Source organism: Macaca mulatta, chromosome 17, assembly GCF_049350105.2.
Source record: "Macaca mulatta isolate MMU2019108-1 chromosome 17, T2T-MMU8v2.0, whole genome shotgun sequence".
In the NCBI taxonomy this organism is placed as follows: Eukaryota; Metazoa; Chordata; class Mammalia; order Primates; family Cercopithecidae; genus Macaca; species Macaca mulatta.
Window position 1 is genome coordinate 67,600,532 of NC_133422.1, and position 25,897 is coordinate 67,626,428.

At 36.6% G+C, this 25,897-nt stretch overlaps 1 protein-coding gene across 9 annotated transcripts in view; it reads left to right on the forward strand.

Moving 5' to 3' along the window:
• The window catches only part of PIBF1 (progesterone immunomodulatory binding factor 1), a 278,245-nt gene that overhangs the window by 57,671 nt on the left and 194,677 nt on the right, over positions 1-25,897 (forward strand). For all 9 annotated transcript variants that reach the window (XR_003724327.2, XM_077974341.1, XM_077974345.1 and 6 more), the window contains exon 10: positions 17,535-17,633. Coding sequence is in view for 8 of the 9 variants with exons in the window: in XM_077974341.1 (XP_077830467.1) it covers positions 17,535-17,633 (99 nt within the window). In the remaining variant the exon portion in view is untranslated. The remainder of the gene's footprint in view (positions 1-17,534; positions 17,634-25,897) is intronic.

Consider the following 25,897-nt stretch of genomic DNA (forward strand, 5'->3'; position numbering starts at 1 on the left):
ATCAGACTTAATCTGTAATAGCATTGTAACATGTCATTTCTACTAGGAATATAGTAGCAGAAAATTTGGTACGTCCACCCCTCAATTCCAGAGAAAAAAGCTGCTGTATTATAGTATTTATAAGTTGGCTACTACTATAAAAACTATATATGTAGAATCATCCTTTGGTAATAAATTAGCAAAGATATTTTTTAAATTACTGTTAAATTGTTATTTAATGTAGCAGGTTGGTAGAGATGTTTATGCTATTGCCTCTGAGGGGTATGATTTTGTTCTTGGGTTTCTTTGTTCTTGGGTAAAAATGTTTGTGAAAGAGAGTAGATATACAGTTTATGACAGAACTTTTTTAGGATTTTTGCTAAATATGACTTAGTAGAAAGTCATAAAAATGACTTTCCTGAAAATCAGATTATTATTTTCCTCATAAATTTGGCTTGCATAGATCTTTTCTACCTGTTTGATCTTTTTTGAAAGTCTGCATTAGAAGTATATGCCAAAGGAAATTAACATGAACTTCACTGAATGCAAAATAAATCATTCATTTGTGCATTCAACAAATACTTTGTGATTATACTCTTCTGTTTTTTCTTGTTCTTCTCTTATTTGAGCTTTAAAATAATTATGTCATTTATAATCTAGGATTATATTTTCAATGAAAATAGCAAAGAATTTCAAAATATGAAAATTCTAAGTGATCATTCAGTACTATCTTAGCAGTAGACAAACTAAAAATATGCTTTGGGCACCAGCAAATACGTACGCATACCAGGAGAAAGTATACATGTTCTTAAAAAATGTTTTGACATATTAATTTTTTAAATAACATTTTTTATCTTGGAAAAAATAACACTTCTGCATTTGTTTACACTTAGTTTATATTTTAATATTTGAATATCCAATTACTAGTAGGAGCACCATAGTCTTTTCTGTGAATAAGGCTTTTGAAGTCCTAAGCTAGCCTTCATATGTTGAATCCTGAGAAAATAATTGTTCCAAGTAGCTCAAAGAAATATTGGACCAGTCTTTAAATAGCATTATTTTTTACTTTAGTTACTATGTTATGATTGTTCTGTTTTTTGACCATATATGTTTGTATGTATGTGTATAAAATAAAAGATGTTCAGAGAAAATTTCCTAATGTTCATTAAATAAATAATTATAAAGAAGGAGAATAATGCAGCACTACAGAAATGTCCTTGAGACTCTTTCTGCTTAACTCCTTTCTTCCATAACTGCTATTCTGTTATGCTAATAACTTCCTTGCTTCTCCTTATACTTTTATTATCTGTGTTTCCAGTAAATAAACATCTCCGCACAATATAGTTTAGTTTTTCATATTATATTAGTATCTTATATAAATGGAATTATGCTGTATACATATATATTTTTTGTGGCTTCTTCACGTAACCTTATGATTTTAAGATTCATTTGCTCTTGCACTTAGTTGTCCCTTCATGTTCATAACAAAAGTATGACAGTTTTATGAATGTACATGCTTAGGGCAGTAGAGTTATTAAGAGATTGGAGAGAGAATTCCAAAGACATTCTTTATCTTTGGCAAAATTTTACTTCATCCCAGCCCTACATTAGAAAGGAGGATCCTGTACCTTGTGATTTACTTGCTCTTAGAGTTCAAAATGCAGACTAAAAGAAGAGGTATTTACCTATTATATGCTAAGCTTTATGTTGGAAAGTTTTACATTTGCACCCTCATGTAATTTCCAGAGCAACAAATTAATGTATTTTGCAAATATTTATTGAAACCTACCATATGCCAGCTAAATGCTAGACATCATAGATAGTGGTGACCTTTGTCTTCACAAAGCTGGTAGTCTAATGGAGGGTAAAGACAAATAGAGAAACAATTATCCTAAGTTATGATGATGGTGGACAAAATGATAGGATGAAAGATGAGACCATCTGTGTATCTAACCTAGTATTGGAAGGAATTGGGGAAGACTTCACAAATGAAGAACTGCCCCTTTTGACTGAAACTACTATTAAAAGTAAAACTTCAGACACATTAAATGTAAAGTTTAATTGAGCAATGAATGATTTGCAAATCAGGCAGCCTCCAGAATCACAGCAGATTCAGAGAGACTCCAGGGGTGCCTCGTGGTCACAACAAATTTGTAGACAAAAAAAGTAAAGTGACATACAGAAATCAGAAGTGAGATACAGAAACAGCTGGATTGGTTATAGGTTGATGTTTAACTTATTTGAACACTCAGCAGTGTATGAATGGTTGAAGTATGGCTGCTGGGGTTGGCCAAGATTCAGCCGTTGTTCCAGGAACATACCCCCAAGTTAGGTTTTCTATCTTGTCTGCCTATTAAGTTAGATTGCAGTTCATCAGTAAAGACTCAAATATAGAAGTACAGAATCTTTCTTAAGGCCATATTTAGTTTGCTTTAACACTATGAATTAAGGAAGGAAAGGGAATTGGGAGAATCAATATATAGCATATATAAAAGCCGGAAAGTAGGATAAAATTAAGCTTTTTGAACAAATTAATTCGGTATGGCTGAAGGATAGACTGAGAGGCAGGGAGTTAAAAGAGATGAAAGAGAAGCAGCAAATGGGCCCAAAGAATGCATTTGGACCATTATGTAAGACCTATGGAGAACAATTAAAAGATTTTAAGAAGAGGCATGAAATGATCTGATTTTATATCCAGAGATCACTGTAATGTAGAGAATAGATTGGAATGGCATAAGCCTGTTAGAGAGGCTCTACTTTTAGAGGTTATTTCCATTATCCAGATGAAAGGTGATAATGGAACTGGATTAGTAGCAGTAAAGATGAGAGAAATGGGCCAGGTTGGGAAATTATCTAGGAGATAGAGCCAACAGGACTCAGTGACTAGATAGGATTGGTGGGATGAGAACTCATTAAGGATGTCAGCGAGGTTTCTGAATTAAACAGCTGCATAGGTAGTGATACAGTTTTTAAAACACTAGAAAATACAAAGCTTTAATAGGAAAACATGATCAATTTAGTTGTTTCACTTGAAGTGTCTGTGGGATATACAAATAAAAGAGTTGACTGTAGAAGAATCTAAACCTCAAGAGAAAGATCTGGGGATTAGAGAGGCCTGTGATATAGACAGTATTATTTCTATTTTACAAATAAGTACTGTTGGTTCTGTGGTTCAATTCTGTTGTGGATTTAATAGGCTTTTGTTGACTGATACAATAACTTTAAAATGTATGGGAACTTTCTATGGTTATTCCTAAGCAATCCACATAGCCATATAAACTTTGGTATGTAATCTTCTTGAAAATTTCCTAATTTTTTTAGGTTTTTGCTGTTCTTTAAAAAAAAATCTTTAAAGTTTATCCCATTGTAACATAAATGTGGTTGGTAGGGGTAGGTTGGTAAGGCTGTGTGGGGAAACAACCAACAGAGCCGTTTCTGGAAGTAGGAAAACTGAAAGCAGATGTCCTTGTCTCCAGTGTTCTTCTGGCCCCCTATCCACATCAGAATGGACACTACCTAACCAGGGGATTCCTGGGATTGGGACTGCCCTGTGGAGTCCCAGCCAGCCAAGGACTCAGAACTGATCGGATGTACACTGAGGCTAGAGTGGACAGTTGCCACCAGGTGGTGCCAAATTGCAGCCTGAGCCCAGATGAACTTGAATTGCCCAAGACACCTAACTAACTAGTTGTACAGGCTTGCCTTTATCGTTTTAATCTCACAGTAATCCAACCCTTTGTTTTATGTTACTGAATCTTTGGGGATCATAGTTTCTTCATTACGGGAGATTTAACTGTAGTTAGAGCTTGTATCATACTAATCTTCCACACAGTAAAAAATAAATTGTAATTTATTTCTTTTGAAATCGTTGAACTTAAAATGGCTAAAGAACGAATTTTAATATTTCCTGTTATAAAACATGAAATTCATAAGTTTACACATTTAGGGTTGTGTGTGTGTGTTTAGGTAAATTAATCTTTTGCTTTGGCCTGAGATGTATGATTGTGTTAATTACTGGTATTGTGCTGTTACAATGAGTTGAAATGGATGAAGTACTTACACTTGCATATTTATATTTGGTCTCCTTATCTCTCCCCCAATAAACTTTTTTTTTTTTTTTTTTTTGACGGAGTCTTGCTCTGTCACCCAGGCTGGAGTACAGTGATGTGATCTCAGCTCACTGCAAACTTCGCCTCCTGGGTTCAAGCGATTCTTCTGTCTCAGCCTCCTAAGTAGCTGGGATCACAAGTGCACACCACCACGCCCGGCTAATTTTCATATTTTTAGTATTGATGGGGTTTCACCATGTGTTGGCCAGGCTGGTCTCAAATGCCTAATCTCAGGTAGTCTGCCTGCCTCGGCCTCCCAAAGTGCTGTGATTACAGGCGTGAGCCACCATGCCCAGCCCCAATAAACATTTTCTAAAGAAACTGAAATGATGATTAGTGAAATGTATTTTAATTTTCTTTCTATACATCAGAGAATGTTAAAAGAATACTTTTTCTTTTCTATTTTTTAATATGGAAAAGGCACATGGAACTTACTCTATCCAATCTTGGTATCTGACCTGTAGTCATTCCAGTAGTTCTTGAAGTTAAAGTATTGAGAGAAAAGAAAGAGAGTAGAAGATATAAAGACTAAAAAAGGGCAATTATAAACCAATAGGGAACTTGGATATTTAGATATATCAAACATACTGTAGCTGAAATTATAATATGTATGAATGCTTTGGTCCAGTTTGTGAATTAGGCTCTTTGTCTTTTCTGTATATTCTAGTTACCTAAAATTCCACTTTGGAGCTGTGGGAAATGAATGAAAGGTACTACTACAGTGCTGAGATGTATTATATTAATAACTTATTGCTTAGTAGGTATTATGTGACAGAAATGTTATGGGCCCTCTTATGCATTTGGAAATAAGACATTATTCCATGAGTGGGAGTGTATTACGAAAGAGATTTGGATCAAAAGACTGAACTTGATCCTGATTCTACCACTTATTAGCTCAGCGGATAAGTCACTTAATATTCCTGAAGTTTAATTTCTTCTTTTATAAAATGAGCTAATAGGCCAGGCGTGGTGGCTAACACCTGTAACACCAACACTTTGGGAGGCTCAGGCAGATGGATTGCTTGAGTCCAGGAGTTTGAGACCAGGCTGGGCAAAATGGCAGAACCCCATCTCTAGTGAAAATACAAAAAAATTAGCCAGGCATGGTGGCACAGGCCTGTAGTCCTACTAAGGAGGTTGAGGTGGGAGGATCACCTGGGCCTGGGAGGTCAAGGTTGCACTGAGCCAAGATCATGCCATTTGCACTCCAGCCTGGGCAACTGAAGTGAGACCCTGTCTCAAAAAATAATAATAACTACTACTAATACTTCTTAGGGTGGCCCGTGAGGTCTAAATGAGATAATATATGCAAAAAGTACATTATAAATTATAGACATAAATGAGTTATTTTGGTACCTTGTGCCTATGTAGAATACTTGAAGAAAATGTTTTTATCTATTAGGTTGACAATTTAAGGAAAATCACCATTATATAAAAGTCAACTGATAATATTATGGGATTATTTATCATTAGAAGATACTAATACAAAATACATATTCTTAAGTGTTTATCTCCATAGCATTTAACAAGTTTTCTTAAATGACGTGATATAGACGTAGAGGGTCTACATGCCATTCTTTTCTGTCTAAATTTCTGCATAAGATGGCTAGCTTATGTTTCCTAATTAGGTTATGAGATAATAAGGTAAAGGGAGATAAATTCAGCTGATAAAGTTTTTCCATAAAGTAAAACTACTTTTATTTAAGGTGGTCTTGTTACTGTAAACACAGAAAGAGCTATTGTGAGTGGTGCTATAAAAAAGATAAGATTAGAGGCATTCATTATGCTCTCAGTGCAGTACGGACTCTGGAAACTGAAATAGCTTTACAATTGTTTGAAAAGGGGTAGGCAGTAGAGAAAAAGAGATTGAAAAGATGTTTTAAGTGCAACAATTAGTATTGCTTTAGTGATTTTATTTTCCTGCCATATCAATAAAAACCATCTTGACCACAATTTATCTTCCAAAAGTACTCAAGAAGAAACTTTAATGATATAAACTTGAAATTTGTGTAGAATCTTAGAGTGATATTAAACAACTTTGAATCTTGAATCTATTTACAAAGGTTCTTTGAGTATATGTAACATATTACAATGGTGAATTTAACTATTGTTCAGAGGTTCCATTCATCATTTTAAAGGTGTATGTCCTCATTAGTGCTTAAGCACATAAACAAACCTCTTTTGTTCATATCTTATCAGATAGCTCTCTAATGTTTTAAGTTCTTCTAGGGAAAAATTTAAATAATTACTTTGTCTTTTCAGTTAGATAATTCTTGAAGTGTATGGCTCTGCAGACAACTCTCTCAGCATCTTCTCAAATATTTTAAATTAATTTTTATTAGTAGTTATCTTTTATTGTTAACTATATTCTTTACTCCTGTAGATGTTTACAACATGTGTTCACTGCTTGGTTAATAATACTTAAAATTTTCAAGCTCTGTAGGGTTCCAGATATGAAGCAAGGTAAGTTCAGGTTGCATAGGAATTTAGATTTACCTTTGTGGTGTAGTTCGTTGTGTGGTGGGAGAGGCTGGTAAAGTAAGATTGGGCCAGATTTTAAAGGTTCTGGTGTCAGTGGAGAATGTCCAGAGGTTTTATAGTAGGACGGAAACATGACTTACTCATTTTTTATGACTACGGTTGCAATGCGGGGTGGATTATAGTTGAAGAAAGCCTAGAAGCAGGGAGATCACGTAGGAGGCTATTGCACAGTTTAGGTGATGAAAATAAGAAATAGAAAGAGAAAGACGGTTGAATGTAAAGAATAGGTAGGAGAATTGGCAAGATCTGGTGATTGACAAGAAGTGAACCCCAGGAATGACTCCATCTTTTCTACCTCAGTAGTCTCGGAGTGATTGGTGATAAGGCATGGCCATTAGCTCCAGATTGCAGACTTTTTGAGACAGAGTTTCACTCTTGTCGTCCAGGCTGGAGTGCAATGGCATGATCTCGGCTCATTGCAACCTCTGCCTCCCGGGATCAAGTGATTCTCCTGCCTCAGCCTCCCAAGTAACTGGGATTACAGACATGCGCCACTACGCCCAGCTAATTTTTGTACTTTTAGTAGAGACAGGATTTCGCCATGTTGGTCAGGCTGGTCTGGAACTCCTGACCTCGGGAGTTCACCCACCTCAGCCTCCCACAGCCTCCCAAAGTGCTGGGATTACAGGCATGAGCTACCGCGCCTGGCCTAATTTCTGATCTTTTACAGATGTGGCAGCCCTGACCAAGCTCAAAAGTGCTTATCTGAGATCACACAGCTTTTTACTAGAGATGTTTCTCTGCTGTGCCCCAGATTTCACTCCCCTTAGCCCTCACAGTAGTAGAAGGAACCCTAAGCTGCTGAAGGCCCTCCAACAGTCTTCTGTGTTTTCACTAGGATGCCATTAAAAATAGTATCACTTTCATTTTATACAATAAAAAATTTGAGGAAACATTGCTGTAATTATCAACCTTTAAATGAACATTACATTTTAATTTACATTTTCATATTTAGGTAGCATACTAACCATAGCTATTATTTATTGAGTACTTATGCATCAAGCATTGTACTCAACACTTCACATACATTGTAGAAAAGAATCAAACACATTTTATGAAGTTTAGGTATTAATATCCCTATTTTACAAGTAAGGAAATTGAGACATCAACTGTGACTTTTCTGTGATTATTACAAATGTTTTGTTGGTAAAAACTAGATACATTTGACTGCAATGCAGTGCACACTCCCATTTAACTGGTTAGGGCTATGTAAACAGATCAAAGATTTCCTATCAGAACTATAATTTTTGAATGTAATTTACTTAAAATAGAAATTCTGTCTTTTTTATTATTATACTTAAGGTTCCAGAATACATGTGCAGAACATGCAGGTTTTTTACATAGGTATACACATGCCATGGTGGTTTGCTGCACCCATTAACCCGTCATCTACATTACGTATTTCTCCTAATGCTCTCCCTCCCCTAGCCCTTCACCCCCTGACAGGCCCCCAGTGTGTGATGTTTCCTTCCCTGTTTCCATGTGTTCTCATTGTTTGGCTCCCACTTATGAGTGAGAACATGCAGTGTTTTGGTTTTCTGTTCCTGTGTTAGTTTGCTGAGAACAGTGAAGAAACTCTGTCTTTTAAGAGAATTTGTAAACCATATTCCATGCTTGAGGGCTGAGTATGGATCATTAGAGCTTTATAAAAGCATTTATAATTTTATGTATACACATACACACACACACATACACACACACACACACACACACACACACACACACACACGAAGTCTTACTGTTTTGCCCAGGCTGAGTCTTGAACTCCTGAGCTCAGGTGATCCTCCCCCCAACCTCAGCCTCCCAAAGTGCTAGGATTACAGGTGTGAGCCACCATTCTCAGACAAGCATTTATAATTTTTGAAGTTGGCAAAGAGGCCTTTATTTTTCTTTTCTTTTTTAAGTTTATTTTACTTTAAGTTCTGTGACACAAGTGCAGAATGTGTAGGCTTGTTGCATAGGTATACAGGTGCCATGGTAGTTTGCCACACCTATCAGTGGGTCATCTAGGTTTTAAGCCCCACATGCATTAGCTATTTGTCCTAATGCTTTCCCTCCCCTTGCCGCCTAACCCCCAATTGGCCCCAGTGTGTGGTGTTCCCCTCCCTGTGTCTGTGTGTTCTCATTGTTCAACTCCCATTTATGAGTGAGAATATGTAGTGTTTGGTTTTCTGTTCCTGTATTAGTTTGCTGAGGATGGTTTCTAGCTTCATATCCATGTCTCTGCAAAGGACATGATCTCATTCCTTTTTATGGCTGCATAGTATTCCATGGTGTATATGTACCACATTTTCGTTATCCAGTCTATCATTGATGGGCATTTGGATTGGTTCCATGCCTTTGCTATTGTAAATAGTGCTGCAATAAATATACGTGTCCATGTGTCTTTTTATAGTAGAGTGACTTATATTCCTTTTAGTATACTCCTAGTAATGGGATTGCTGGGTCAAGTGGTATTTCTTGTTGTAGATCCTTGAGGAATTGCTACACTGTTTTCCACAATGGCTGAACTAATTTACATTCCCACCAACAGTGTGGAAGCATTCCTGCTTCTCACCAGCATCTATGGTTTCTTGATTTTTTAATGATCACCATTCTGACTGGCGTGAGATGGTATCATTGTGGTTTTGATTTGCATTTCTCTAATGATCAGTGATGATGAGCTTTTTTCATGTTTGTTGGCCATATAAATGTCTTCTTTTGAGAAGTGTCTGTTCATATCCACTATCAAGCCTTTGCCCCGCTCCCCAATACTACTCCAACAAAGATGTTTTTACCAAAGCCCCTAAGATCTTCATGTTGCCCAAATCCAGTAGTCATATTCTGTTCTTACTGTTCTTGACCTTACTAGCAGTATGTAACACAGTTGATCACTCCCTACTCCTGGGAACACATTCTTTAGCTTCCATAGTGTCACACACTATAAATTTTTCTCTTCCTCATTAGCTGTACCTACTCATTCTCTTTGTTGATTCCTCCTCATCTTCTTGACAACTTTTGCAGCTGCCTCCATGGCATTTCCACTTGGTTATCTATTAATAATATGCATCCTAATATGTTCAGAAGCAAATTTCTGTTCCATTCTACCTCCTAATTGTGCTCCACCTTCAGTCTCACCCAGCTCAGTTAAAGACAGCTCTATTCTTCCACTTGCCCAGACCAAAAACCTGAAGTCATCTTTTTTCACATTCCATATTCTGTTTATTAGCAAATCCTTTTGGATTTATGATATCTATCTCATGCATATTACCTTGGTTCAAGTCACCATTATCTCTTGCCTAAAAATTACTGCAGTAGCCTCTTAAGCGGTCCCCAGCTTTCTTCCTTGCCTTCTTCAGTCTCTTAGCACAGTTCTTGTTAAATGATAAGTCAAGTTGGATCACTCCTCTACTCAAATAAAAAGGCTCCCCATCATTAAACTTAGTAAAACTTTAAATGATTACATTGGCCTGTGATACTACCTGATCAGTATTCAGTTACCCTATCCTCATTTAGGACTTTCTTCTGGTTACTCGCATAGTCATGCTGGCCTCCTGTTCTTTTACCTGTAGGCGTGCTCCTACCTCAGGTCCTTTGTATTCACAGTTTCCACTACTTAACCATCTACTCCTGATGATACACCTGTTCTTGTGGTCTTTTCTGACTTTGTTCTGTGTTGTCTTTGCTTTGTTTTTCCTTAAAGCGCTTACAATCTATCAAAATACTACGTAGTCATTTACTTTGCAGTTTTTTTCCTACTACAATGTGATCTCCATGAGAGTAGGAGTTTTCATGTATCCTTCAGTCCTGGACTCCCAAGTACCAGTGCCTGGTATGCAGTAAATGCTCAGTATACATAATATTTATTGAATGAAAGAATGAATTGGTACTACTTTTTAGAAATTAGGTGGCTGTAGGTGAAAACCTATTCAAAGGTTTATAATGGATTTGATCAGGACTGAGTGTAGTGACAGATATATAGTAGTCACTCAGTTAACCATCTACCAGATTCATTCTGTTTCATTTTGATATGTTACCTTTTATCCTGTCAGCTACTTTGTAAACCTTAACACGTTAATGGATTTAAGCAAATATTTTGCATTTTTGTACTTAAATTTTTTTATAATTTTTCAACCATAATTTGGATTTGGTGTTTACTTTGTGCCTAAGTTTTCATATCTAGAAACAAACAAACAGAAATCTGCTTGAGCACCAACTGTCTTCAGTCCATTTTATGCTGCTATAATAGGATACCTGAGACTGGGTAATTTATAGTGAACAGAAGTTTATTGGCTCACAGGTCTGGAGGCTGGTAAGTGCAATATCTACGTGCTGGCATCTGGCAAGAGCTTTCTTACTACATTATCACATGGTGTAAGGCAAGAAGGTGGAAGATAGAGCTGGGGGAGCCAAACCCACCCTTTTATAATGGCACCAGTCCTACTCTCATGGCCTAATCACCATTATCAGGTCCTACCTCTTAATACTGTTAGAATGCCAGTTAAATTTCAACTTGAGTTTTGGAGGACACAAACTTTTAAACCAAGGCACCAACTATAATAAAAGGATAGGAAAGTGTAGCATTTTCAGTCAACAATGATCTCAAAAAGTTTCTACTCTTAAAATGTGTAGCTTCTCCCAAGAAATTTTATTAAATAAGATTTCCACTTTGTTTATTTCATTTTTATGTCCTACTTATTAACTTTTCAGTCATCTATGATAAAGGTAAAACTACCAGTCATTGAATAGAAACAACATAATGTACATGCAACCCTTCTATTTTATGCCATCTTAAAATCAAAGGCATCAGATATGGAAATGAGCAGTTTTATGTTGTCTCCAGGAAGACACTGGAGATAGAGACAGTAAATTCAAACACTTTTCCTATAAATAAGCCTGTCATATAAAACAGCCTATTTTAATCCTTTGTTGTTCTAACTAGAAAAATATATTTACTTCTATTAGCCAAAAATATTTTTACATGAAGACAGAAGGAAGAGTTCAGATTGCTTAGTTACACCTACTGAGCTCTTCTGACAGCCATGGTTTTTTGTTTGTTTGTTTGTTTTTGTCTTTTCACTATTTATGTTTGGTAAATTTTAAGTTCTGAGGCATTAGGGATGTTTATTCAGGCTGAGACGTACTCCTCGCATTGCCAAACTTTGATTTGATACTGTTCGATTTTCAAAGATTCCTAAAGTTTTTCTCATGACATTTTTCTTACCACTTTTCAGATATAAATATAGATTTAGCCTATTGGTACTGTGAAATTTATCATCTAGTAGCAGGAAAATACATTCTACCCTGTTGTTATGAATGTATTATAATGAGGTTTTCAAGTTTCAGTTGTGAGCTACTGTTGAATAAACTTCTGTATATTAAATTATCTGCTGTACAAAGGGCACTATATTGTGTATGAACTATGTCTATTTTATTAGAATATTAAAACCTTTAAGTAAATGATTAAGAAGCGGTGGCTCACGCCTGTAATCCCAGCACTTTGGGAGGCCGAGGCGGGCGGATCACAAGGTCAGGAGATCGAGACCATGGTGAAACCCCGTCTCTACTAAAAATAGAAAAAATTAGCCGGGCGCAGTGGCGGGCGCCTGTAGTCCCAGCTACTCGGGAGGCTGAGGCAGGAGAATGGCGTGAACCCGGGAGGCGGAGCTTGCAGTGAGCCGAGATTGCGCCACTGCACTCCAGCCTGGGCGACACAGCAAGACTCCGTCTCAAAAAATAAAAAAAGAAAAAAAAAAAAAAAAAAGAACTTAACTCTTTAAGTTTCTCATTTGAATGTTACAATTTAATTAACCATATTTCTTGGTTTGTCTAAGAAAGTACTGATTTATGCCTGTTCTGGCATAATTTTTAGTAGCACCCTCTTTTATTCTAAAAAGTGCCCCAGGTTGAAAAATACATTATTTGAACACTCTAGTTATAAAAGTAGGATACTCACTTTCCCTTTGCATTTCACACAGTATTAAGATTTCTTTTCTTCAGTCTTTCCTCTCAGTATGTCTCCAAAACAACATAGGGTGGATGGGAGAAATACGTATGTGAATATGGGAGATACATAGAGTTGCTAGGAAACAACATGAAAGAATGATGAAAAACACAGTGTTGGAATCTAATGTTAACTTTATACAGGTATTTTAAGGATGATATATTCAGATTTTTGTATTTTGAAACATTTTCTTTGTTATAATTACATTTGATTATACACTTGGTTTGGACTTCTAAAACTTGAGCTTCATTAGCTTGTACATGCTGCAGATAGCTTCTATCAATTTTTCAAGTTTCTCTTTTGAAGAACATTTGAATTCCTGTAATTTGTTCCATAATTGTATTTCTGTTATATTTTCTAATGCATTTAACATTTAGAAACGGATTATTTATTAGTTATATGAAAGTTACTGTCTTACCTGTGGAAGGAATACATCTAGCTTTTTATCAAATAGTTTATTTTTAAAAAAGCATGTTACATACTGTGGGCCATAAAAGCTAATGTATAATATATTCACAATTCTTTCAAGGCTTATTTTGATTTCACATCTATTGGTGCCTTGAGGTGGTCATATAATATAAATCTAATAGTGTCAGAATTTCTCAAGGAGAAAACATCTGTGAAGCAAAGGAAATTTTAAGAGGCAGCGTAGTATGATTCACACCACAGACTCTGGAGCCAAATTGTTTGGGTGCACATTTGGGCTCCGTAGCATACTTCTTGTGTGACTTTAAGCTAATACTTAACCTCTTTGTGTTTTAGTCTTATCATTTGTAAAATGGAGGTAATGATACAACTGCTTTGTGGGATTGTTGAGACAGTTAAATGAGTTATGATATGTAAAGTGCTTAGAACGGCTTCTGGCACATGGTAAACAGTATGCTATTGCTATTATTGTCAGTGGAAGAATACATTCAGTTTATCTCTCTCAGACTTCATATGAAACCTGTGAATTGGTAATATTAAAGGAAGTATTTGTTATAAGGAATTATGCTGCTTTTTGCTAAAGAATGCAGGTTATGGACTGGATATGGAAGGTGTGGTACTTGATAAGGAGATTGGGATTACACAGAAATGTTACCCACAAACACCCGTGAGAGGACCTGTTGGTAGAAGCCTTAGCTTCTTCTGGTCCATTCCCCATTTCTGTTTTCTCTTTCTGAATTGCTTTACCTATTTGTCCTTCAAGGCCCAACTTACATGTCACTTTTTAAAAGTGTTTCACTTTATTCACCTACCTCTCTTACTCCAGAAAAGAATAATCAACTCCTCTTTGTGGCCATAGAATTTTGTTTATGCCTTAACATAGCACTTCACATAGTACCCTCTAATCATACTTCAACATGCCTTAACATAGTACCCTCTAATCATACCTCCTTTCACAAGCCCTGATGTTAGCTTGTTCTAGGTTTTATTTCATTCCGTGTGTCTTGTTTTCATTTCTAATGTCCATTGTTGCAAGAAAGGAAATGTCAGGGACTGAAGCGTCTCCATCTACCAATTGAGCATTCGTGATTCATTAGTCCTGTAAATGTGATCTACTTGTAATTCTGCTGCCAAAATAACATATAGAATAATGAGGCTATATTTGAGAAATGAACATTGAAACCAGTTTGTGGTGATTTACTGACTAAAATATTTAGATCATTTAGAAATGAAAAATGTATAAATGTTTAATATAGTTTGAGAATTTTATTCTATCTTTAACATTAATTTTTCATGTTTCAGTTTGAGAATAGATTATTTTTGAAGGTTGTTGCAATCAGGATGGCATCAGAAAATAACAATATGTCATTTTTTGACAGCTACTTTAGAATGTACTTCTGCTTATATAATAACCCACAAAAGTAGTTTATTTTCTTTTCAATAAGAGTTACCTGTCCTCCAACAAGAAACTGTTTTATTTCTGGCTTATAAACTGTTTTACTGACAAATCTCTAATGGTTGACATTTTTAAATTTTTAAATTTGTTAATATTGATGGCAGCAGTGGCCTATCTGGAGCAACTGCTGTAAAGATGCCAGCTGCAGTGGGGCAGGCGCGGCTGGGGCTGCATGCTCCACTGAGCCGGCAGGAGCCAGAAACAGGCAGAAACCCAGACCCCTTCGAGTTGGAGAGGTGGGAGCCCTCCCAGGCGCTGCTGCAGCGGCCCAGCCACAGCTACGGACCCAGGCATTCCTTCACTCTCGTCGGCCTAGGGAGCCCTCTTCCCCTGCAGGCTCAGAAAGGCCTGTTCCCGCTGCCTGGCCTATCCCTACTCCCAGCGCCCACTGTGATTTCGGAGCAAAGTTGAGGCCAAGCCTGGGAACTGTTGCAGGTGTGCCTGCTCTTGGGGCAGTGCTGACACCCCAGCCCTCTGCCACCTCGGCGTCCTCCAGACTTTGGACACTGACAAGCACGGGAGGGAGACCAGCCAAAGTGGGGGATGAGGGCGGCTTGGTGCAGGCCTGCAGGTGCCCTTTGGCACTCCAGCCCAGGCGCCGGGTTACAGCTGGTTGATGGTGGCAGGAGGCAGGCAGGTTCCTGGACAGAAAGGAGTGTGTCCCCGGTGAAGCCCCACCTCAAGCCAGGGGTGGCCTGGAGCATGGGAGCTGTGCCGCCAGTTTCACAGAACAGAGTGAGAACTTACGGTACTTTTTTCCCCCGGCCTACCTATTGTCACCTATGTACTTCCTCCCCACTGAAGCCCACAAAAACCTCGGGCTCTGGCAGACGTCTGGACTTCAGAGAGGAGCTACCAACTGTGGGTCTCCTCTCAGTCAGGAGCTGAGCAGACATTGGGATGGCCTGCCTGCAGATAGGAGCCACCCACTCTGGATCTCCTGAGAGCTGTACTGCCGCTCAATAAAGCACCTCTTTGCCTTACTCATGCTCCAGTTGTCTCTGTACCTCATTCTTCCTGGACACAGGACAAGAACTTGGGACCTGCTTAATGGTGGGACTGAAAGAGCCGTAACACAAACAGGGCTGAAACACGCCCCTCACTTACCACATTGCAACAAGACGAGAAGTGGGAAGGAGAGAAGAGCTGCAGCCCTTTGGGGAGCCCAGACCTAGGAGCTCCCTGAGCAAGGGCTCTGACACCTGTTTGGGCTCTGCAGTTCCTGGCATCTCCAGGCTTCCGGGCACTACTGCATTCCCCGGTGCCAGCAGTGGAAGCAACTTTCAGTATGCCTGTCCGTTCACAGCCTCACAGGGAGCCTGGAGCCAGCGCCTGGAGCTGCCTACCCCACTACAGCCTGTGTGCCCGGCTGTGCGCAGTGGTTGAACCCTGCACTCACTCACTTGCTCACGCACCCCTTGCTGCTCTGCACTTGGCTTGCCCTCGGCAGGTGTGGGATCCCGGCTGGTAGAGCATAAGCCGAGTACAGTCTGTGAGGCCGAGTGGGTGGAAAAAGCCCAGTGGGCCTGAGCATAACTCGGACAAAGGCGCCACTGGCCACAAAGGTTTCCAGCTGACAAAGCGACACCCCAAGGATCCTGTGACAACATCACCATGCGAAAGACTAGATTGAGTACTGGTACAGCAAGTATAAGTACTGAGCATTTCTATCCAATATTCAGTAGATAAGTTTATTAAAACTTTATGGCTTTCACGACTCCCTACTCACATTCTATATGAATAATAAAAAATAATAATTTCCAATCCCGTTTTTCATGAGAATAGTGTGGCATGATGTAAAAAGCCCTGGCTTTGGAGTAAGAAATAACTGGATTCAAATTATGGTCCTCTTAGACTGTGTGACTTGAGGGCTAGGTACATGAGCTCTCTAAACTTCAGTTTACTCAGCTATAAAGTAGGTTATAAAATACAACATAAGGGCTTTGTAGGGATTAGTTGAGCAAAATCATTTGTATTACATTCTTGTTATTTATGTTGTAACTGCTAGAGAAGGAGATTTTTAAAAAAATAGGTGACTATCTGAAAGAAACTTACGGTTGGTGTTTTTCTTGATTCAAAGTTTCATATTGATTAAAAGGCAAACATTTTGATCTTTGGAAGCTCATGGCTAGCTGTGTAATTTCCCAACTAGTCATTGTTATCTTCCAGCTTCCCTTAACTGACACTAAATGTATTTTTTCTATCAATTTCAGTTCCTTCCTACTGTCCTCACAACTGTTAAATAGATGACTTTTCCAATACCCTAGCCTCGTACTTCCTTGAGCCCTACATAAATATTGACCTTCATCTCAACTCTACTTAATTTAGCCATACTGATTTTCATACACTATCTTGTTAGCCACCAAAATTCTGCCACTGAAAAGTTCTGTTCTACCTCCAAATCACCATTCTCCAGTCTTCCATCTTCCATGTTGGAAGTTACAACAGTCTTCCAAGTTGTACTTGCTTGTACAACTATTACACTTTGACTTAATCTGTCATATCTTATCAGGACCTCTAATTCTTTGTCCCTTCTGCTTTATCCTATCTGTCAACCTGTGTTTCCTTCCTTTTCCTTCCTATATAACTGAGACTTCAAAGTTCTTCATTTCAACGATTCTTTTGCTCATATCCCAAACCGCACTTGTATTTTGATTATCCACAATATATCTTTTACTTAAAATATTTTGTGGGACATTTATTAACCTTCCAAAACCTCAGTTTTCTAGTGGATAATATATGAGTAATTACACCTATCTCATTGGCTTCTGGTAAGTAATACATAAATTATATACAAACTGCTTAGCCTATCCTTTGACACATGCTGAGAAGGGTGGTGTGATATCGAGATAGACCATATTTGCACCTACACTGGTGTATCTCGCACTTCAAGACACTCAATCAAGCCAGGCAGATTTATATAGTTTTGGGTCCCCAACTTCTCAGATGGGTCCTTAAGATTGTCAGATAGTCCATCTTTAAGAAAGAACATGGATAAATCACACATTTGAAGTAACTGAAATGCATGTTTAAATTTTAGAAATCTCCGAGAAGCAAGGGATAATGCTGTAACTGAAAAGGAACGAGCAGTGATGGCTGAAAAGGATGCTTTAGAAAAACATGATCAGCTCTTAGACAGGTAAGCATCATGAAAATAGAAATGTTAAAACTCGAACCATTATTGTTTCTGTTATATATTCATTTAGAAAATGTATTTTAAAGAGAATAATTTTCATTTCAGTTGAGGTATAATTTATATGCTTTATTTTTTCAATATGCAATTATTGTATATGTTGACAATGAGGTATAGAATAGTTCAGTTACTCCAGAGAGTGTCCTTATGGCCCTTCAGTCCTTCTTAATCACTACTACTTAAGAGGCACCACTTTCTGATTTCTGTCACCACAGGTTAGTTTTGCTCCTCTTAGACTAAAAATACTCTGTGTCCAGGTTCTTTCATTCCACTTTGTTGTTGTATCAGTAGTTCATTCCTTATTATTGCTGAGTATGAATATATTTTATTCACTTGTCAATGGTCATTTTGGTGGTTTCCAGTTTGTTACTATCATGCATAAAGCTGCCATATAATTTTTTGAAAGTGTGTTTTTATTTATCTTGGCTAAATACCTAGGAGTGGCATTGTTAATCATCGGGTTGATAAATGTTTTACTTTTTAAAAACCTGCCAGTGGTAACACCAAAGTGATTGTACCATTGTATAATTCCTAGTTGTTTGTTTGTTTGTTTGTTTGTTTTTTCAAAATCTGTATGTTCTAAAGTATGTGTGTTGGAAGGAGAGTATCAGAGAGAATGATATATCTTTAATTTACCAATAGAAAATGATATTTATTTTTAGTAGCCTTGTTAAGAGTAAAATAACTGATAGGCATTATGGTAAATATCATTACTTCATTAAACATCCTACACTTTCAATTGTTTGACTATATAGAGCGTAAACAGTGGCTACCTTATTTTTTTAACTTTTCATTTTGAAATCATTTCAGAAAAGTTGCTAAAATGGTGTGAAAGTTTCTGCATACCCTTCACATACTAATAAACTTTTGAAATTAAGTTCAATGGGTCTTTTAGTTGTTAAATGAAGACCAGATTAATTTGAGATATAAGCAATACATAAAACTAAAATTTAAGGCGAGTCTTCATATAACTAACCTGTTGTAAAAATATTTTAGAATGACTCAAATTGTGATACTTCTGAATTCACATCAACTTTATAAACTTGGCCTATGGAAGAATTTTAATAAATGTTATATTGAAGAAGTCATTCCTATAATGTGGAAGTATGTCTTACTCTCAACATCAGTGACTCATGCCTGTAATCCCAGCACTTTTGGAAGGCTGAGGCGGGTGGATAACTTGAGGCTCGGAGTTTGAGACCAGGTTGGGCAACATGGTGAAACCCCATCTCTATGAAAAATGCAAAAATTAGCAGTGCGTGATGGTGCATGCCTGTGATCCCAGCTACTCAGGAGGCCGAGGCACGAGAATCACTTGAACCCAGGAGGCAGAGATTGCTGTGAGCGGAGATCATGCCACTGCACTCCAGCCTGGGCAACAGAGTGAGACTCTTTTCTCAAAAAAATTTTTTTTAGTTTATCTAAAAAAAAGTAAAGATCATAGTATAAAAGATCATGGTATATAAATCAGCTCCTTTCATTAGAGTTCCTATAAAGCCTTCATGTTTTATATTTCATTATGTGTAACCCTTCCAGTTACAAAACTGTGTGATGTCCCCTAAAGATTCATTTGACTTTGTGTTGATGTCAGTTTTTAATGTGTAGTTTTAGGAGTGTATATTTTTAGGGATGGCTCTAGAATAAGATTTATGGGCAAACTAATAAGGTTTAAAAGAAAGCATAAGATATTACCTAGTAAATCAGAACTTATATTCTTCACTTGATAGCTACTGTGTGGTTTTGTAAAGTTGGAGAGAATAGTAAATCTGACCATAAAATTGACCAATTTATATTTATCGTAAGCTCTGTTATGTCCTACGCTCTTAACCTAAATCCTTCTGATCCTACTTGTCCATACATTTGCAGCTGATATTCACCTGAAGGCCATGCAGTACTCTAATACCTAAAAGTATCTGTTAAATAATAGAGGATTCAATTATTTAATGTTTGTAAAGCACTTAGAACAGTGCCTTCCTATGATAACTACTATTATCATAGAATAATTTGTCCAATTTAGTTTTGTTGTGAAACTTTATTGAATTTTGTTCTTCACAAGTTGATATCTTTCTAATGAATTTTCCACTAAAATTTTAGATAAACTGGAAGACCTCATTTTCAAACTGCCAGATAAGAGGAAGCTTATTTATTCATAATTCTTTGAAGTCATAGTAAAGCCTTGCTTATTTAGAGCCTAATTTTCAGCCAACCTTAAATATTTATGATAGTTTTAAAATCAAGACAAGGGAAAAAAAGTCTTTGTAGATACTACTAAAAATAACCCTTGAGCAGCAAATAGAGCTAATGCTCAGGACTGTAAAGAACTATACAGAACCAGAGACTTATGGATAAATGAGTAAATGAATGAGAATAATATCTGGGAATGTAAAACTCAAAATAAGCTTAGGCTTTAAAAAAATGCTTAAAATAGCTAAAGTTACTTATCTGTTTTTTAAGATATAATATCAATAAATGAAGGGAAAAGTATCCCTGCTTAGGATCATAATGTTGATAAATGATATTTTTAAAAGTAGAATTCTAGATGTATCATCAATTTAATTCTTTCTTAATATATAAATTAAGTGTAATTCATGCCAAAATTTTCAAATGACTTTGTGAAACTTGACAGAGCAACACTAAAAATTCTTTTTCACAATTATCATGGCTATTCTTGTACATGTACTCTTCCACATAAATATTTATAACTATATTTTTTACATTATGCCTTTTCTTCATCTGAAGTTAAATTTTGGGGTAGTATACATAGAGAACTAATTTTATTTTTCATGAAAATGTCAGTTTCCTTAAGTTAAACTATACATTTAATGTAAGCCAAATAGAACCCAAAGATATTTTTTTAAAAACCAGACAAATAAGTTTTGTAGCTTATATGGAAAAATTAAGTAAGTGCATTTCTAGATAAGAACAATGAATTGTGACAGGTCACTAGGGTAGCCAACTAGGGGAAAAAGAAAATTGAGATCCATACCTCATAACTTACACTGAGATAAATTTCATATGGATCAGAGATTTAAATGTAAAACCATTAAAAACCTAAGATGCCATAGGGGAATGTTTTTATAATCTTTAATTACAAAAGGCCTTTGCAACTTAGGAGTTATAGAAGTAATAAATTGATAAACTTGATTCCCTACAAATGGAAAATGTTGGTGTGGCATTACTGCCATAAGGAAAGTCAAAAAACAAATGCAAATGCAATCTTAGAAAAAATATTTGCAATATCTGTCACAGTCATGTCATTAAATTCATATTAAAACTATCCCTATTTTCAGCTGGGCATGGTGGCTCATGCCTGTAATCCCAGCACTTTGGGAGGCCGAGGCAGTTGAATCACCTGAGGTCCGGAGTTCAAAACCAACCTGGCCAATATGGCAAAACCCTGTCTCTACTAAAAATGCAAAATATTAGCCGGGCATGGTGGCACATACCTGTAATCCCAGCTACTTGGGAGGCTGAGGCAGGAGAGTTGCTTGAACGGAACTTGGGAGGCGGAGGTTGCAGTGAGCTGAGATTGCACCATTGCACTCCGGCCTGGGCAACAAGAATGAAACTCTGTCTCAAAAAAAAAAAAAAAAACAAAAAAGCCTGTTTTCCACTAAAAACCAAAAGGTTGATAATACATTGTGTTTGTGTGGGTATGGAAAAACAGGCAATCTTAACATTGTTAGTGGGATTTTAAATTGGTACAACTAATATGGAGAGTAATTCAGTAATACCTATCAAAAGTACAAATGCACATAGCTGGTGTGTGTGTGTGTGTGTGTGTGTGTGTATGGAATGTATGTATGTGAGACGGAGTCTCACTCTGTTGCCCAGTCTGGAGTGCAGTGGCACAGTCTCCGCTCACTGCAGCCTCTGCCTCCCTGTTTCAAGCGATTCTCGTGCTTCAGCCCCCTGAGTAGCTGGGATTACAGGTGCATGCCACCACACCCGGCTAATTTGTGTATTTTTAGTAAAGACGGAGTTTTGCCATGTTGCCCAGTCTGGTCTCAAATTCATGACCTCAAGTGATCTGCCTGCCTCAGCCTCCCAAAATGCTGGGATTACAGGCTTGAGCCACTACACCCAGCCACACATTGCTCTTGATCAATAAATTTTATTTCTAATAAGTTATCCTGCAGGTATACTTGCTAGGTTCAAAATGCTATATATACCACCTTATGTACTGTAGCATAGTTGACATTTAGGCAGTAGTTAAAAGAATTGTAATTCATGAAAACATTTACAGAATACAACAGTGTAGTTGTACAAAAGGAAGTAAGTGGCTCTTTATATCAGGACCAGGAAAAATCTATTAACATTTATTGCTTCTGGAGAAGGAAATTGGGTGTTGGGTGGTTGGTGGACAGATAGAGATTTTGTACCTCATAAATATGTATCCTCCTTTGTACCTCATACATATTGAAACTTACAATGTGTTTTTTTTTCTGTGTATTTTTAATTAAATTTAAACAAAGAGTGATTATTAAGAATTCTTACATAGAAGTTTCAAATCATAGTTACCGAGAAACTTCAGAAATTACGTTTTTAATACTCCTGGTGAACAATGGGAGTGAATAAAGGGAGTCAACAAATGCCATCTTGTTTTCATAAAAGGGAAGAAGATAGTAGATTCTTGCAACTATTAAGGAACATATTGATATATTACATTACATATCATATTTTGATAAATTATAAATAATTTAATGCAATCTTATATAAACTTTAAGCAAATTACTTGACTTTTTTTTAACTATAATGGATGTAAATACTTTGATGAACCTTTGTTTTTTCCATCTTCAGATAGGTGTGATGATTCTAACCATTTAGGATTGCTTTGAGCCTTAGATATTTTATTTTTATATATATATATATATATATATATATATATGTATGTATTTTTTTTTTTTTTTTTTTTTTTTTTTTTTTTTTTTTTTTGGAGACAGAGTCTCGCTCTGTCACCCAGGCTGGAGTGTAGTGGCCGGATCTCAGCTCACTGCAAGCTCCGCCTTCCGGGTTTACGCCATTCTCCTGCCTCAGCCTCCCGAGTAGCTGGGACTACAGGCGCCCGCCACCTCGCAGATACAATATATTTTAAGTGTATGGCATAGATTATGCTCGGTAAGCAGCCATGCTTGCAGTGGTTTTTAAGATTGCTATTGAAATAAGCAAGTATCACCAAGAGTTAGGATGGGTTCTCTAAGAATAAATCAAAGAAGACTACATTTCAATTTTTAAGAGATATATTGCAGGGGTAAAGCATGGAAATGCGTTAGATAGGAAACAAGGGATTTGATAAGACTTTCCATGACATCCTTTTAAACAATATGGGGAAAATACGGGGACAGTTCAAGGCCAGGTAAATGGATTAGTAACTGTTGAAGGGCTTTATCCAAATGTTGTTAGAGAATCATTAATTAAGAAGTGGGTATATGATGCTCATCTGTAATATCCTGCAGTACTATATTTCTGCATTTTTGTCAGTGATTTCAGGAAAAATTAAAACTACATTTAACAAAGTTGATGTAAAACAGAGAAGAATAACAAATTAATTGAATAATGAAGTAAGGATCTAATAGATCTTTTCAGGGAGAATTAATGAACTGAATGAATTTTAATAGGAATAAATGTAAGATCATGCAGTTGGGTCCAGAAAACCTATGATTTATTGGTTTTATAGGCTTAGACGTGAAATGTGAAAATGACCTGGAAGGTTTGAATATGGAGATATTATCCTACAGTAATAGAAGTTATATGTAGAATGTCATCTGTAATTACCTTATAGAACTATGCTGATACCTGGGCACCCAAGCTTTAAACTAAAAGGTTTTCAGAGGAATACGCCATAACTGCAAAAAGATTCAAAAGTGCCCTATTAGTGATAGGCTATAACTACCTACAAATATTTTAAGCGTTCACATATGAAAGAGCTGGATTTCTTACTTGGCAAGACCTAAAGCAGTAGAATAGGGATCACTGGGTGATCACTGCAAGAAAGTGTGAAGATAGTAGGACTTTTCAGAATGCCTTAGCATCGAACACATTCTCTATCAGTAGTATTCAGGCAGAAGCCAAATTCAGTAGAAATGTGCTTGTAAAGATTGAAGCATCAAGTGGGCAGCTTGATGAGTTTAAAGCCCCCTTTCATCCTGATGTGACAACCATGTAAAAGAGTTGATATGCTCATTAAGTTACCATGCAAAAGAAATGGTGAACCCAAGCTCATTATGAGAATATTATTTAAAATATTTCTGTAGTTCACTTTCCTCGTGTTTTTTTAGGAGTGTGTGTGTGTGTGTGTGACAGCAGAGAGACAGAGAATCTACTGAAGTTATTTTGAGTATAGAGTGTCTATGTTGCCTATGTGTTTAAACTCATATATTTTGGGAATATCGTATATATTTTGTATATAGTGAAACTTAAGGAAAAATATTCTGTTTTATTTTTCAGAGGTTAAATTTTTAATATTCAAATATGTGATGCTGTCTTCCTTTGTCACTTCCTATGTTTTAATCTTTATGTGGAATGTGATTTCCCTGAATCATGCTTAAGTAAAGCCTCTGGCATGCCTATACATAATGTTCTAGTCAGGTATAATTAGCCTCATCTTTTTCATTTATGTTAGAAGTTTTTATTATCAAATGCCACATTTTTTTTAATTAAACAACCTGTGTTATTATAAAGAGAAATGTATGGAAACGGCGTGCCATTTTTCAAACGAATGAAAATGGCTTTTTACTCAAAGACTTTACTTTTTCTACAAAGGAAAGTACTTTTCTCAGGCAAATAAAAGACCCATATATGTCCCAATTCAAGCTGAACAATTTGATAAGTAACAAGTACCAGTTTTCGTGAACATGAACAGTTATTATGTCATGTTCTGTTGCTTTGAATGTCTGCATGCACTCCTAAGATTGTTTCTGCCAAAAAGTGGAAATTTTAAAATTCAGTGTTTGTAGTAGAATAAATTGAATACACTGTTACATTTGTGGGCTACTACATAGAATCCTGTGTTTGGATCTAAAATGTAAGGTTGCAATTCAAAATTAATTTTAATAGTAAACTTTTTTCAGTTATGGTTTGTTTTAGATAAAAAAATGTGTTCTATGCAAGGTACAGTGGCTCACACCTGTAATCCAGGCACTTTGGGAGGCCAAGGTGAGAGGATCACTTGAGCCCAGGAGTTTCAGACCAGCCTGGGCAACATAGTGAAACCTAATCTCTACAAAAAATGTAATAATTATTATATATAAGATATATATTATGTACATGTATGTTATGTATTTTAAAGTAATTTTCATTGTAAGTATTTTTAAATGAATATTGTTTGAAATTATGTTTTCAATCCCAACTTCTCTGGTAATGGTAGGAGTTTTGTCCTCATTTTATACTGGTACAAGGCCAAAGCAAGAAGGCATGCAAAATGAGATGAGCAGAGTAAGTGATTTTTATGTCATATTGGGCTAGTTTAAAGTTTGATAAAGAAACCAGCAGTCCTGAATTTCCATTCAGTGGGTTTTTTTTTCATATTTCTATATACTTTTATCTTTATATTTTAATCTGCTACCAGGCTAGAGTGCAGTGGCATGATCTTGGCTCACTGCAGCCTCCACCTCCCAGGGTTCAAGCAGTTCTCATGCTTCAGCCTACTGAGTAGCTGGGACTACAGGTGTGTGCCACCACACCCGGCTAATTTTTGTATTTTTGGTAGGTATGGGGGTTTCGCCATGTTGGTCAGGCAGGTCTCAAACTCCTGACCTCAAGTGATCAGAAAAAATGCAGCAATTGTTGAAGCCAAAAATATGGCAATAGAATAAGATGGCAAAAACTGATGAGAGAAACTATATATGAAAATGATAGTACAGAAATAAAAAGGAATGAAAGAGAAATAGTATTTAGGGTCAGGGCAGTTCTGGAAAACCATGTTGGTAATTTGAGGCTGGATGTTTATAAAACAGAAAAAAGAATAAAGTGATGAAAACAGAGAAAAAGTAATTGACATGGAGGACAGCCAGTATATATTCACCTTCAATGTGCCAAGGGAAGAAAACAACAAAATGAAACAGGAAAAAAAAAACATTTAGAGATACAATAGAAGAAAACATTTTCTGAAATAAGGAATCTGCAATTTAGAAGAACTCATCACATTCTGGGTAGTGGGAAGAGGATGGGAAACAGCAGTGTCGTAAATCTAAGTGAAGTTACAGAACATG